This window comes from Stigmatopora argus, chromosome 24 (assembly GCF_051989625.1).
Source record: "Stigmatopora argus isolate UIUO_Sarg chromosome 24, RoL_Sarg_1.0, whole genome shotgun sequence".
NCBI lineage: Eukaryota > Metazoa > Chordata > Actinopteri > Syngnathiformes > Syngnathidae > Stigmatopora > Stigmatopora argus.
Genome location: NC_135410.1, coordinates 4322000 through 4337588, shown reverse-complemented (window position 1 = coordinate 4337588; position 15589 = coordinate 4322000). Strand labels below are relative to the sequence as shown.

The 15589-nt window shown below is 42.1% G+C and overlaps 1 protein-coding gene across 6 annotated transcripts in view; it reads right to left on the bottom strand.

Moving 5' to 3' along the window:
• rfc4 (replication factor C (activator 1) 4) overlaps positions 1 to 15589 on the bottom strand; it is a 79842-nt gene that overhangs the window by 51836 nt on the left and 12417 nt on the right. For 4 of the 6 annotated variants that reach the window (XM_077594759.1, XM_077594760.1, XM_077594761.1 and 1 more), the window contains one exon: positions 8188 to 8347. In XM_077594759.1, the coding sequence (XP_077450885.1) occupies positions 8188 to 8297 (110 nt within the window). In that variant the 5' untranslated portion in view covers positions 8298 to 8347. The remainder of the gene's footprint in view (positions 1 to 8187; positions 8348 to 15589) is intronic. The other 2 variants (XM_077594762.1, XM_077594757.1) reach the window with 1 other exon arrangement.

Here is a 15589-nt window from a genome sequence, read left to right as displayed (position 1 = left end):
TCCGTCGAACGGACGGACGTTCCGTCGAACGGACGGACGTTCCGTCGAACGGACGGACGTTCCGTCGAACGGACGGACGTTCCGTCGAACGGACGGACGTTCCGTCGAACGGACGGACGTTCCGTCGAACGGACGGACGTTCCGTCGAACGGACGGACGTTCCGTCGAACGGACGGACGTTCCGTCGAACGGACGGACGTTCCGTCGAACGGACGGACGTTCCGTCGAACGGACGGACGTTCCGTCGAACGGACGGACGTTCCGTCGAACGGACGGACGTTCCGTCGAACGGACGGACGTTCCGTCGAACGGACGTTCCGTCGAACGGACGTTCCGTCGAACGTCCGTTCAATCAATGGCAGCCGGACGTTTCAAATTTACTTTCAACATTAAGAACATATTATTATTCAACGAAAGAAAGCAGTCTTTAAATTGAAAGTGATGAGCGGCATGTTGTTCTCCAAGTTACACTCCAACAATGGTCTAGACTAGTGCGTCATCTATCGGGAAAACGAGGGTATTGCAGGGCAAAGGGAAATGAATGAGGTCATTGATTTTTACTATAATTTGGACGTCCGATTCATGTTGACTGCTGCGTTATATATCCACTTGATGGAGCTCTAGTAACAGAAATACCATCTGCACCTCAGTCAACATGAATTGGACGTCTACCGCCGTCAATGGCAGCTTATTGATAATGTGTTTAATTTGAGACAATAATAGTGTAAAGAGGCAAGTTTGTCTATACCAGGGGTGGGCAGACTTTTTGACTTGCGGACCAGAATGGATACTAAAATTTGACAGCATTTGGACACGCAATGTAATTTATCAAACCTGGGGATTGAAATGTAAGAAAAAAGAACAATTGATGGTGAAAATTTATTTTCAAATTTACTTTCAACATTAAGAACATATTATTATTCAACGAAAGAAAGCAGTCTTTAAATTGAAAGTGATGAGCGGCATGTTGTTCTCCAAGTTACACTCCAACAATGGTCTAGACTAGTGCGTCATCTATCGGGAAAACGAGGGTATTGCAGGGCAAAGGGAAATGAATGAGGTCATTGATTTTTACTATAATTTGGACAACGTCGGCAGATTAAAAAGCCTAACGGGCCATAGTTTGAAAAACATGTACACACACGCCAATACGAGCGAATCCGGGAGCGAGCGAGAGAATCCGACGACGAATAACATGTACACACGCCAATAATACGCAACTAATTGATAATTTTGATATTAGATATTTAGATATTAATGCTCTGATATTTACAAAGTCTCTCTCTCTCATGATTATAATTTTGAGAGCGAGAGATTACCTGGTTGATCGCTTTCAACAGTAAACTCCCTGTCTCTCGCTCTCTCATGATTATACGCAATTCATTGATAATTTTGGTATTAGATATTTAGATATAATTTTGAGAGCGAGAGTTTACCCGGTTGATCGCTTTAAACAGTTAACTGTGTGTCTCTCTCTCTCATGATTATACGCAACTTATTGATAATTTTGATATTAGATATTTAGATATATTTTTGAGAGCGAGAGATTACCTGGTTGATCGCTGTCAAGAGGAAACTCTCTGTCTCTCTGTCTCTCTCTCTCTCGATTATAATTTTGAGAGCGAGCAAATCCGAAAACGTCCGTTCGACGAACTGTCCATCGACCAGACGTCCGTTCGACCAAACGTCCGGACCAAACGGACCAAGTGTCCGTCGACGAAATGTCCGGGTACCCTCACTTTCAGATGCAACCTATCGAGGGTTGTTTGCTTTTGTATTCCCTTCAAAATATTCTTAAAATGATGCACACAAATGTCCTCACAAGAGGATAACGCACGACCACTTGACAACGAGAAGTAGTATATATACATGTACCGTATTTTCACGCCTATTTGGCGCATCGTATTTTACGCCGCAGTGTCAGTAACGAGTGCTATTTCTGTATTTTAGACACACAAAGCACGCACCATTTCATTAGACGCATATATATTATATATGGATGAACATCGAAACGCAATAGCGCTGGCTGCCGGAAGCATCTTATTTCCAGGTTCCGGTGCGCAGTGACTGCTGGGAAATATAGTTCTTGGACGCTACACCTACACTCTAAAAACACGCTTTAAAAAGGCAACGGAAGCAAAACTGACTTTGGCAGTTCTTTATTTGGACATTTTACAACTTACTCACGTCATCATCACCCACAAATCCATCAAAGTCCTCATTTTCTGTGTCCGAATCAAACAATTGCCCAAATGAGTCTTCCAAAACGGTGGGTCCCGCTGTTGTAGTTCTTAAGCTTCCGGCCGGGAATGACAGCAAGCTCCGAGTTATTATATATAATATATATACATAGTTCACAGTCTACCTTTGAATGCTCTGTTGACGCCAACATTTAGCGGCAGGATTTCTTTTGTAAATACAGCTGAAATGACGGCCAGCACCAAATTAGTGTGGTCGCCATAAGACCTTAGGCACGGCACGAACACTACTGAGATTAAACCCTCAATCTCGGAACTGTGGACGTGGACGTGTTTACCGCTCTTCCACCGCGTTGCCTGCTCTGATTTCATTCATTCATTTTCTTAATGTGCTTTAAGACCACACTAATTTGGTGCTGGCCGTCATATCGGCTGTATTTACAAAAGAAATCCTGCCGCTAAATGTTGGCGTCAACAGAGCATTCAAAGCTAGACTGTGAACTATGTATATATAATATATATAATTACTCGGAGCTTGCCGTCATTCCCGGAGGCTTAAGAACTACAACCGCGGGACCCACCGTTTTGGAAGACTCATTTGGGCAATTGTTTGATTCCGACACAGAAAATGAGGACTTTGATGGATTTGTGGGTGATGATGACGTGAGTAAGTTGTAAAATGTCTAAATAAAGTACAACCGAACTCAGTTTTGCTTCCGTTGCCTTTTTAAAGCGTGTTTTTAGCGTGTGGGTGTTGCGCGCAAGAACTCTATCCCAGCAGTCACTGCGCAGTACTTTATCTACGGGAAAATAGTAGAGTCGGGCTGCTTGGCGTAGTTAGTTGTATATGTATATATACATAGTTCACAGTCTAGCTTTGAATGCTCTGTTGACGCCAACATTTAGCGGCAGGATTTCTTTTGTAAATACAGCCGAAATGACGGCCAGCACCAAATTAGTGTGGTTGCCATCATACTAACTGTATTGAAGAACTGGGTGTATTAAGAACTCTATATCCCAGCAGTCACTGCGCAGTACTTTATCTACGGGAAAATAGTAGAGTCGGGGGCTGGTTTCCGTAGTTGTCCTATTGACTGATTTATTTTATTTTATCGTGATAACAATTTTAGTATTGGTCCATATATAAAGCGCACTGGATTATACGGTGCCCTATCTATTTTGGAGAATTTTTTTGACTTTTATGCGCGCCTTATAGGCGTGAAAATACGGTACTCCTGTTTAGCAATCGCTCCGCCATTCGTGCTGACTAACGGGGAAAAAAACAAAAAAATGCAACGCTCCGCTCAGTGCTCGTAGACATTACACGAGGGAGTTGCGACCAGAAAGCCAGTGCCCATGATGTTCTTATGAGCAGCCTCTCGCGTCCATTGTATGCTCGCGTATCAAAATTTGTCTCTTATCTCAAGATAAATATTTGCCCGAATTTTTACTCGCATGTCAAATTGCTCATATGTCGCTGGCTTTACCATGAAGCCACAGGCAGTAACGTTCAGTTAATCTTTGAATAAAAATTTCATGGAAGTCATCCTTCCAAAAACTTGTTGCTTCACGGCCGTATCTATGACCTAAATCCTTCATAAAGCTGGTTTAATTCATCCAGCCGCTAGACCTCGGACTACGGAAGCTTATTGCATTCACCTTAAAAATAAAAAAGTCAAGGCCGTTTCTCAATTTAATTTATTTTTGGGGTTGTTTTTTTAATTAATTATTTTTTTAAACATCCGTTTTTCAAATTAATTAATTTTCTGGGTTCGTCTTAAAAAAAAAACTCGTTTTTCAAATTATTATTCTTTTCCTCGTGTTGTTTTTGATATAATTTTTATTCTTCGTTTTTCAAATTAATTAATTTTAGTTGTTTTTTGAATTAATTATTTTTCAAAACTACGTTTTTCAAATTAATAAATATTTGGGTTTGTTTTTTTAACTATTTTTATTCCCTCTGCTCGACCGCCTAGAGGAAAAAATCATTCAAAAAATGAGCAGGCAGCATTATCGAGATACCAGTAAATCTCAACTGCGGTCACCAAATTCTATACAGGAGGACCCTGGTCACAATCTGTTCCAGCTGCTGCCCTCTGGCAGACGCTATAGGTCCCACAAAGCTCGGACAAATAGGCTTAAGGACAGTTTTTTCCCCACATCCATCAGACATCTAAACTCGCGCTAACATACACACATTCCCTTCTGCGGCATATGAATAGATGTTTGGTTGGTGATCTGCCTCCTACTAGCTGACTTGAAGGAAGGTAAGTGGCAGACAGTGTGCGGTAATCGAGAGGTAAGCGACCTGTATGTAATCGAGAGGTAAGCGACCTGTATCCACAACAGCGGAATGACAAATTACAAGTCCGTAACTTACACTTATTTAGGTCTTTTGCCGATTAAACGTAGCTTATGGAGAAGCACCACCAATTTCGTCACACGCAGTTTCTGCGTGTGATGACAAGTAGGCTTTTTTGTGTTGTGGTAATGACGACATGGCCTATGTCCGATTATTATTATTATTATAACTCGCGTACAGATCTGCTTCCATTCAGCGCAAGCAAGCTTTAGTATTTCCATATGGAGTTGAGACAGTGCGACATAGCCCTGTGATTAAGTCACATTAGCGACGAGTACAAGATTCCTCGATTGTTGAATTCCCGGAACGAACACAGTTCACGCGAGACTTCCAAGTATCTTGATAACTGCACATCTTCGTTTTTTGTTTTAATTTTTTTCCACCAGAGGCCAGGCTCAGAGAAAAAATTATTTGAAAAACGAATGTGCGGCGTTATCGCGATACTTGGAGGTATCGCGGGATTTTAGACAGGATCTCAGTTGTACGCTGTAGGGGCTCAGTATTTTATGAATGGTCGATGTGCCCAATCGGTCGGAGCGGCTTGTCTGTGTACTGAATTCAATTTTTGTATGGCCCTGACCGCTTGAGTGACTGGTTTTATTTCTTGCCGGCACGCTACTTATTGCGATCAAACCAGCGGAAGTTCACCCTATCATTCCAAGCATTACGGTAAATTGATTCAAAACATCCAAGGGCGAGTGGCTAGGAATTTGACTTCCGTGTGCTCGCAATTTAAGCTTCCAACCAATGTTCCCTCTAATTTTTCGTTTGTCTGGGCAGAAAGACAACCTCCCTGAGCACACCGAGTACCAGTGTGAGCAACATCATCATTGCTCGCTATGGGCACACACCAGTATCACACCTGCCATAAGCAGGTGCATGTCTACCATCCATAAATGATCTAGTCATAATAAAATTGAATGATTAAAATCTATGAATATAACATGTTAATAAACGTCACTAGAATATCCACAAATCTGACTTAAATGTTACCGTATATTTCACGTCTGTCCTTCTCACTTCTCATTCAAATGACTTTTCTGCTGAATGTGTCACTTGATAGTTAAACTACCATCATTGTGCAATATTTTTCCATCGGAAAACTCGCTAACAACTTTAGCTTCGCTGCGTGTTTTGCAGAGGAGACCTTTCTCACCCAATTTCACCGTTTGTTCCTCTATGTGCACACACTCCGACAGCCATTGCATCTTAAAAGAACCAGATTTCTTTTTTTACTTTGCCTTGTTGAGTGGCTCTGCCGCAGCCCAGTCGTTTTGCCGTGATAAAGGCTTGACAGCAGCTCGGACGAACTGTTAGCTATATGCTAACCTGCAATACAGGCAAAATGTGTAAATAACGCAGCCAATCAATGTCATTAACATTTACTCATGCCGTGAAAGAAAACACACAGGATGTGAAGCTAATCATATCATTGGCTAGATAGTGTTAGTCATAGTTTTATCAGTCGTTTTCTTGGCTGTCACTCTCTGAGTTGCTTTGAAAAATGGCGCAGAAAAAATTGTAATGTGTTTATTTTTGTCAATTCAGGTTGGATTTTATTTTGTGCGCCGTATATGTTTGCTTGGGCAGAGAGCACGAGAGTAGTGCGCAATTGCGCAGTTTAGAGGGAACATTGCTCGCAACACTTTTAACCCTCAAAAACACTCATTACTCAAAGAAAAAGCATATTAGAGCTATACAGAGGAAATGCCTGACGTGAATGACAACAGAATGCGGGTGTGTACGCTTGGAAAATGGACTGAAGCTATGGATTGAACACAATTTAACAGCTTCGCTAACGGATGGCCAACATAGTAGTCCGGGCAGGCAGCGTCGCATGAGTTACGTGACGATTTGGAATGAATTGTCGTTGCCGATATATCAGCGAGGATAATCAAAGGAGTGATGCATGTCGCAAGTTACAATGAATTGTGGATGACTGGGCTCAAGTGTCGGCCAGCATTGTTGTTCGAGCTTTCGCCAAAGCTGGAATCAAGTTCCCGGAATACACAACTCTGACTGACAGTGGAGCCTAGCATGTTGAACGCCGAACTCTTTAGATCAGTGTACCTTTTACCTCTGTTAGGTTTATCCAATGTTAGGTTTATCCTTAGGTATTTCCAATTTATATAAATTTATAAATTAATGGACTTGAGGGCGCTGAAGCAAAAGGACGCTTAAATTGTTGTTGGTTCAGCGGATGGCTATCAGGCATATTGTTTTAATTTGTGACGCTAGGTTTGCTTGATTATGGAATTGTTTTGTTTCTTGCTTACGCAATTGGATCGAATCGATAACCTTGTAATTGTTTTGATTTGAGGCCTTAAATGGGCAGGACATAATGCCGCTCGACAGAATAATCTTGACCGGACGAGCGGGAGGATGTATTCTCTTCTTGCAAGAATTAAATGGTGATGTGACTACAGATGCCTTTTTTATTGAAAGCTGAATTGGAAATACCTAAGGATAAACGTACAATTGGATGAACCTAACAACCTCAATAAGGCTTTATCAAACTTAGTCTTGCTCGTGCTGTCTTTAAAAAACATGCCAGCGGCTAGCCTAACATACGCTAGCAGCTAGCATAACATACGCTAACGGATAGCATAACATAGGTACGCTAGCGGATAGCATAACATAGGTGCGCTAGCGGATAGCATAACATAGGTACGCTAGTGGCTAGCATAACATACGCAGCCTAGTGTCATGCCAGTTTCTGCAGCCAGGGATCGGACCGCCAAGGATCCCTCCTTTGGCTGCCGCCCAACTGTCGACGTACTCAACCTCTTTGGCCCCTCTCACAGGTGGTAAGCCCATGTCTGGTCTACATTAACCGTGATATTTGAGGGATTACTGTACTGTGCTAGCCGCCACTTTAGCCCAGGCACCTAGAATTCATTCACAAACCGTCATGTAACTCCTCGACGTTGCCTGCCAGACTGAAATAAATATGCTTGTGATCAGACATCCATCGCTCCAAATCTTAAATCCTTGGACACTGCAGACTTTTTTACTGGTTGAAGGTGATTTTCCAGCTTCATTCACTTGCAAACAATGGATGGACTCAAAAAAATGTTGCGGTGTCATATTTCCCAACATTGCCAGTCTAAACCAGTGTTTCCCAACCAGTGTGCCGTGAGCGATGCTCAGGGGTGCAGCGGGAAATTACAAGAAGTCATACATCGTAATAATCCAAGAGAGAAATCTCAATATTAAGAGATTAAAATTGAACTATTACAAGGTTAAAATAGAAATATGAATTCATAGATTGTACTATAACAAGATTCAAATCGTAATATTATGAGCTTAAAGTCATTTTTTTGCTTAGTTTTATGTTAAGTAAACCGGAAGCTTTTTGGTTTTCCGGGCTTCAACTTTTGGGCGACGTTAAATTTGTGTGAGCACAAAATGGATTTTCTCGTAATGTTAGGTGATTGAAGTAATATTGGGAAGAAAAAATGTTGTAATATTACGAGATTTAAGTCATTTTCCTGTTTTTACAGGTGTGCCCTATAGGTGTGACAATCCAGTATATCATAAAAAACAATTTGATTTACCCATGGGTCTGTTGTTTGGTGCAAGACAGTCATTGTGGATACATTTAAGATGTTTGTGTAATTCACTTACTATTTGTCAACCCAAGGCTTGTCTTTCTTCTCTGTGCTTGAACCTGAAGCCCACTTCTCCTTCAGAGGGCGAGAGCTTTGATTGGTTGTACTTTTTAAAAATGCTTGCATGATTCTGTCCTATAGAAAGGATGTTTAAACCAAGGTTAAGGGAATATAATCTACAAGAGAAACAAAAAATAACAAAGCAAAGTTATAATTGGATATTACAGTGGTGCCTTGCGATATCAGTTTAATGCGTTCCGGGACTGAGCTCGCATGTCGAGTTACCCGTATCTCAAATCAACATTTCCCATAGAAATGAACTAAATACAAATTAATTCGTTCCCACCCTAAAAAACAGGATATTGGGCGAGAGGGCGCGAGAGAGAGAGAGGGCGCGAGAGAGAGAGAGGGCGAGAGAGAGAGGGCGAGAGAGAGAGAGGGCGAGAGAGAGAGAGGGCGAGAGAGAGAGAGGGCGAGAGAGAGAGAGGGCGAGAGAGAGAGAGGGCGAGAGAGAGAGAGGGCGAGAGAGAGAGAGGGCGAGAGAGAGAGAGGGCGAGAGAGAGAGAGGGCGAGAGAGAGAGAGGGCGAGAGAGAGAGGGCGAGAGAGAGAGAGGGCGAGAGAGAGAGAGGGCGAGAGAGAGAGCGAGAGGGGGAGGGGGAGAGGGAGAGCGAGAGGGGGAGAGGGAGAGCGGGAGAGCGAGAGAGACTCTTTGCACCGCAACGTGCTCGTAACATAAACTAATTTAAATGAATCTGGATTACAATAGAGACACACTCAAAAATAAGGTTAATCTAATCTTACACTAAACATATATCTAATTTTGTTTTATTTTATTTTTTTCCTTTCGTCTCCCAGGTTGGCTCTTTTAGCCCCGCCTCCACCCTGACTTTCAGCCGGAGTTTTTAAAAGGAACCTATCGAGGGTTGTTTGCCTTTGTCTTCCCTTCAAAATATTCCGAAAATGACGCTCACAAATGTCCTCACAATAGGATAACGCACCACCACTGGTGCATCTTTTCCATAAAATCAGGAAACTCTTGCCACTTTGCTTATGTGTTTGATTTCCTTTGCAGCGAGGCGGTGCCCCCTTCCAACTCCTTCTCGCTACTGAGCTCCTGCAATGCTCCGCCCATTGTTTGAAGGCATCTTTACAGAGGGAGTTTCCTTTAATGTTTTCATGTTTAATTATTTTCCGTATTTACTCGCATATAAGCCGCACCTTTAAAACTTCCTTAATATTGTTGAATTTTACAATTTCTCGCATATAAGCCGCTCCCTGATTCACAATTTTCACCTGCATATTTATGGTTTTAATAGGGAGTACAAATGTGTTAATTTGAAGGGAAAATCTTAAGAAAAATCATTACGTGGTATTTCTGAGATTAAGTATGAATCAAAAGCATATTATTAGGGTAAATAAATATCATAAATTAATATGCCTGTCTTGGTAAATGCAAAATATTGAATTATTTAATTTGAAAAAAGAAATGTCGATCTTTATGAGAACCTGATGCTTTTTAATGACATAAATTACAATTTTCTCACCAGAAGTTTAAGATGTGGTGGCCAAATTGCGTCATGACGCAACAGCGCTACTTTGTCGGGACATCATCGTGTCATGTGTCGTCAACTTTCAGTTTCGTGCATGTCTTGTTTTTATGGGCATATAAACCGTACCCTCGATTCAGTCATCTTTTTTTTTGTCTGACAACAGCGGGTTATATGCGAGTAAATACGGTAGTTGGGGGGGACTGTGACAATTTCATAGCATAGTTGCCTTTGGAGTTCATTAGTTTGGAAGTGCGGGCGGAGACAGGTGCAATAAAAAAAAATTATGGTCATGTGACCTGTTCTCAGCTTTGATAGGTGTGGCTGTTTCAGCAATCAGATGAAACCACCTGCTGATAGTGAGTTTTTTTAACATACGACATGATTTGTTATGACGGCCGTTATTAAATAGATTTTAACTTTCTTGCCGTGTTGTCTGCGTTCAAGACTCAATGATAATCCACTTTTCAAGAGGTGTATTGAACACGTTGGAAATATACACCTACATTTTGTCAAAAAACTAGCTAAGCTAGATAGCGGCGCATGGACTTGGAAAAGAGAAAAAGAAAGACGAAACAAGAAAAAGGTGGAAACAAGTCGAGTACTTGTCAGATTCGTTTCGGACTAGATAGACTCGCGAGTGCTGGAAGAAGCAGCAACCTGAGAAGAGAGGACTTCAGAATATTCACCAAGAGCCGTTAGTTATTGTTTTCTCGGTTCAGAGATATCATATTTACATAGATAAGAAGTTGGTAATTGCTTAGCCCTCCTGCTTAACCAATTAGGGGCCAATCAGGGATTGATGTTTTGTATACATTTCCTTTAATGTTTTCATGTTTGATCATTGACTTGGGGGACTATGATAGTTTACTGGCATCCTCCGTATTTTCACACTTATAAAATGCACCGTCCTAAAGGGCGCAGTCTCAGTTGCAAGCGTATTTTCTGTTTTTTGTCAAATACATTCGTTTTAAAGGGCGCGCTGCTATGGTTGTGCTAGCATGACACACAGCATTGCCCATAGCATGCATGCTATGTGCTAGCATGACACACAGAATAGCCCATCGCATGCATGCTAGCTAATGTTTTAAAAAGGGCAACAGAAACAAAACTGAGTTTGATTTTGTTTTATTGACGTAATGTATATTCGCAAAAATATAAATACAAACATCTACAAATCTGTCAAAGTCCTCTTCTGTATCCGACATAAAGTTGGCCAAGCTTGGCAAAGTTTGGTCAAGCGTGTTTGCCGTGGGGTTTGGTAATAGTGATTCCAGCTTTTACTATTATTAATGTGATAAAATGAATAATCAACATGCACAAACATTTCCTATTCGTGCAGGTGCATAAGTGTAAGGAGGAAGCCAACGTTAGCAACATACAAAGCACATGAACACATAAACACATATCTAAGTAATGTGTATGTCATACGTTAAAGGCACTACTTCACATACCGTATTTTCACACCTATAGAAAGCACCACCTGAAAGGGTGGCATCTCAGTTGTTTTCCATTTTTGACAATATAAAAGGCGCTTTGTTTCAAAGACACGCTACAGTGGTTGTGCTAGCATGACACACATTAGCATGCATGCTGGCCTATGTTTTAAAAAAGGCAACAGGAGCAAAACTGAGTTTGATTTTGTTTTATTGACAATGTGTATTTGCCAAAATATAAGTCAAAGTATTCAAACATCTACAAATCTGTCAAAATCCTCATCTTCTATATCCGACAAAGAGTTCAGCCAAGTGGGCGAGTTCGCCAACAATGCTGGGTTTCATCTAATCGTCAGGGTCAGAGTTGTCGCCGTGGCGTTTCTACAAAATTTAGAATTTAGCCCATAAACAAGGCGCACCGTTCATTTTAGAGAAAACTTTAGACTTTTAACGGCACCTTGTGTGAAAATACGGTACGTAGATTTTCATGACTTTACATGATAGAATAAGAATAGAAAAAAGTAATATTTCAAAATTCTATTTTAATTGTTAATGATGCTAATCAGCATAACATGGACAACAGCCCTCCTCTTCAAAGACTTTTTTTCGCACTGTAAAACAACTTTGCACCTATAGATTTTGTTAAAACTTTACATTATTATTAGGGGTTGACTAATATGGGATTTTAAGTGATGCCGATATCTAAAACATTTTCAAGCGGATATATACATATATACACACACACACACATATACACACACACACACACACACACACACACACACACACACACACACACACACACACACACACACACACACACACACACACACACACACACACACACACACACACACACACACACACACACACACACACACACACACACACACACACACACACACACACACACACACACACACACACACACACACACACACACACACACACACACACACACACACACACACACACACACACACACACACACACACACACACACACACACACACACACACACACACACACACACACACACACACACACACACACACACACACACACACACACACACACACACACACACACACACACACACACACACACACACACACACACACACACACACACACACACACACACACACACACACACACACACACACACACACACACACACACACACACACACACACACACACACACACACACACACACACACACACACACACACACACACACACACACACACACACACACACACACACACACACACACACACACACACACACACACACACACACACACACACACACACACACACACACACACACACACACACACACACACACACACACACACACACACACACACACACACACACACACACACACACACACACACACACACACACACACACACACACACACACACACACACACACACACACACACACACACACACACACACACACACACACACACACACACACACACACACACACACACACACACACACACACACACACACACACACACACACACACACACACACACACACACACACACACACACACACACACACACACACACACACACACACACACACACACACACACACACACACACACACACACACACACACACACACACACACACACACACACACACACACACACACACACACACACACACACACACACACACACACACACACACACACACACACACACACACACACACACACACACACACACACACACACACACACACACACACACACACACACACACACACACACACACACACACACACACACACACACACACACACACACACACACACACACACACACACACACACACACACACACACACACACACACACACACACACACACACACACACACACACACACACACACACATACATACATACATACATACATATATACATATATACATATATACATATATACATATATACATATATACATATATACATATATACATATATACATATATACATATATACATATATACATATATACATATATACATATATACATATATACATATATACATATATACATATATACATATATACATATATACATATATACATATATACATATATACATATACATATATATATATATATATATATATATATATATATATATATATATATATATATATATATATATATAAAGATATTAAGATGGCGGCGCGCACTACCGCAGCGGCTTCAAGCTCTCCAGTTCGGTGTCGTTCGTTATCTTACAGTCGCCAGGATTTACTCACTATCCGAAGGATATGCGATACATCCGATTTCTTAACACACTCTCCGGGATCTCCGTGGCTAGCCAGCCCACCAAAAGCACGTCGAAGGCGGCGAAGGGACAGAAAACAGAAGATCCACAAAATGGATGAGTTGGAACTTCGTATTGCTACCAACAGCTTTGTTAGAAACTGTAATATTATTATCATCTCAGAAACGTGGCTACACCCGCATATCCCCGACGCGGCGGTATCGCTAGCTAGCCGAACGCTTTTTCGAAACGACCGTTCAAAAGTATTAACAGGCAAAAGCAAGGGCGGAGGACTGTGCATGTATATACATAATGAATGGTGTTGTGACAGTAAAATTATTGACACTCACTGTTCCCCGGATTTAGAGTTATTAGCAATACGATGTAGGCCCTATTATCTACCAAGAGAGCTAAACGTCGTCATAGCAACGGCTATCTATATACCTCCGAATGCTAACGTTAGCACGGCACTTAACCTCCTGCTAACGGCGGTAAACAAGCAACAGCTTGACCACCCCGATGGAGTTTTTATTGTCGCTGGTGATTTCAACAAGGCGTGTTTAAAGACTGTTTTACCTAAGTTTATTCAATACGTAAATTGTAATACTAGAGGAGACAAAACTCTGGACCATGTCTATTCTAACATCAAACATGCTTATAAAGCCACTTCCCTCCCTCACCTAGCTGGATCAGATCACCTCTGCCTATCTCTCACCCCCGCTTACACTCCACTCCGGAGGCAAACAACGCCACAAATAAAGATAATAAAAACTTGGCCCGACAACGCACTCTCTCAGCTGCAGGACTGTTTTTCCCGCACCAACTGGGAACTTTTTGTACACGACAACCTCCAGGACTACACGGACTCTGTACTTTCTTACATAAAAAACTGCATTGACAACGTCACTACAGATAAACGAATACGGGTTTTTCCTAACCAAAAACCCTGGATGACCAATGAGACACAGGCACTCATCAAATGCCGTAACTCCGCCTTTAGATCAGGGGACAAGATAAAATATAGTGCTGCCAGAGCTGAGCTGAAAAGAGGCATTAAAAAGGCCAAGGCAGCATATACCAAAAAAATTGAGGAGCACTTCACAGAAAATAACCCAAAGAAGATGTGGCAAGGAATACGACATATTACCAACTACAATAACAATAATATGTCTGTTAATGCAGATGCCTCACTAGCGGAGAAATTGAACCGTTTCTTTGCCCGCTTTGAGACTGACAAATCAGACCCAGTCTCAACACCCCCACCACCACCCGGCAGCAATACACTGACGTTCCGGGAACAGGAAGTGAGACTGGTAATGCGGTCTGTGAACACCAGGAAGGCTGCTGGCCCAGACGGAGTACCTGGGAAGGTGATCAAAGCCTGTGCTGACCAGCTGGCTGGAGTCTTCACAAATATTTTCAATTGTTCCCTGCAACTATCCATCATTCCATCTTGTCTGAAATCTGCCACCATCATCCCTGTCCCCAAAAAGCCAACCATTGGCAGCATGAATGATTATAGGCCTGTTGCCCTCACGCCTGTGATCATGAAGTGCTTTGAAAAGTTGGTAGCCCGCCATATCAGGAATACAATCTCTCCCTCAATTGACCCTCACCAGTTTGCTTATAGAGCAAACAGGTCCACTGATGATGCTATTGCCATTGCTCTTCATACAGCACTGAGCCACCTGGAACACCCTGGGAACTACGTGAGGATGCTCTTCATTGACTATAGCTCAGCCTTCAATACCATAAAACCGGACATTCTGACTGACAAACTCTCCCACCTTGGACTATCCTCTTCAATCTGCTGCTGGATAAAGGACTTCTTGACCAACCGACCACAGACTGTTAGACTTGGTCCCCACCTCTCTTCCTCCATCACACTAAGCACTGGCGCCCCTCAAGGCTGTGTACTGAGTCCTCTTCTGTACTCCCTGTACACCTACGACTGTACACCCTCCCACCAGTCTAACGCCATCATCAAATTCGCTGACGACACCACTGTGGTCGGACTCATCTCAGGAGGGGATGAGTCGGCTTACAGAGATGAGGTCAACAATTTGTCTTCGTGGTGCTCGGTGAACAATCTCACACTGAACACCACGAAAACTAAAGAAATTATC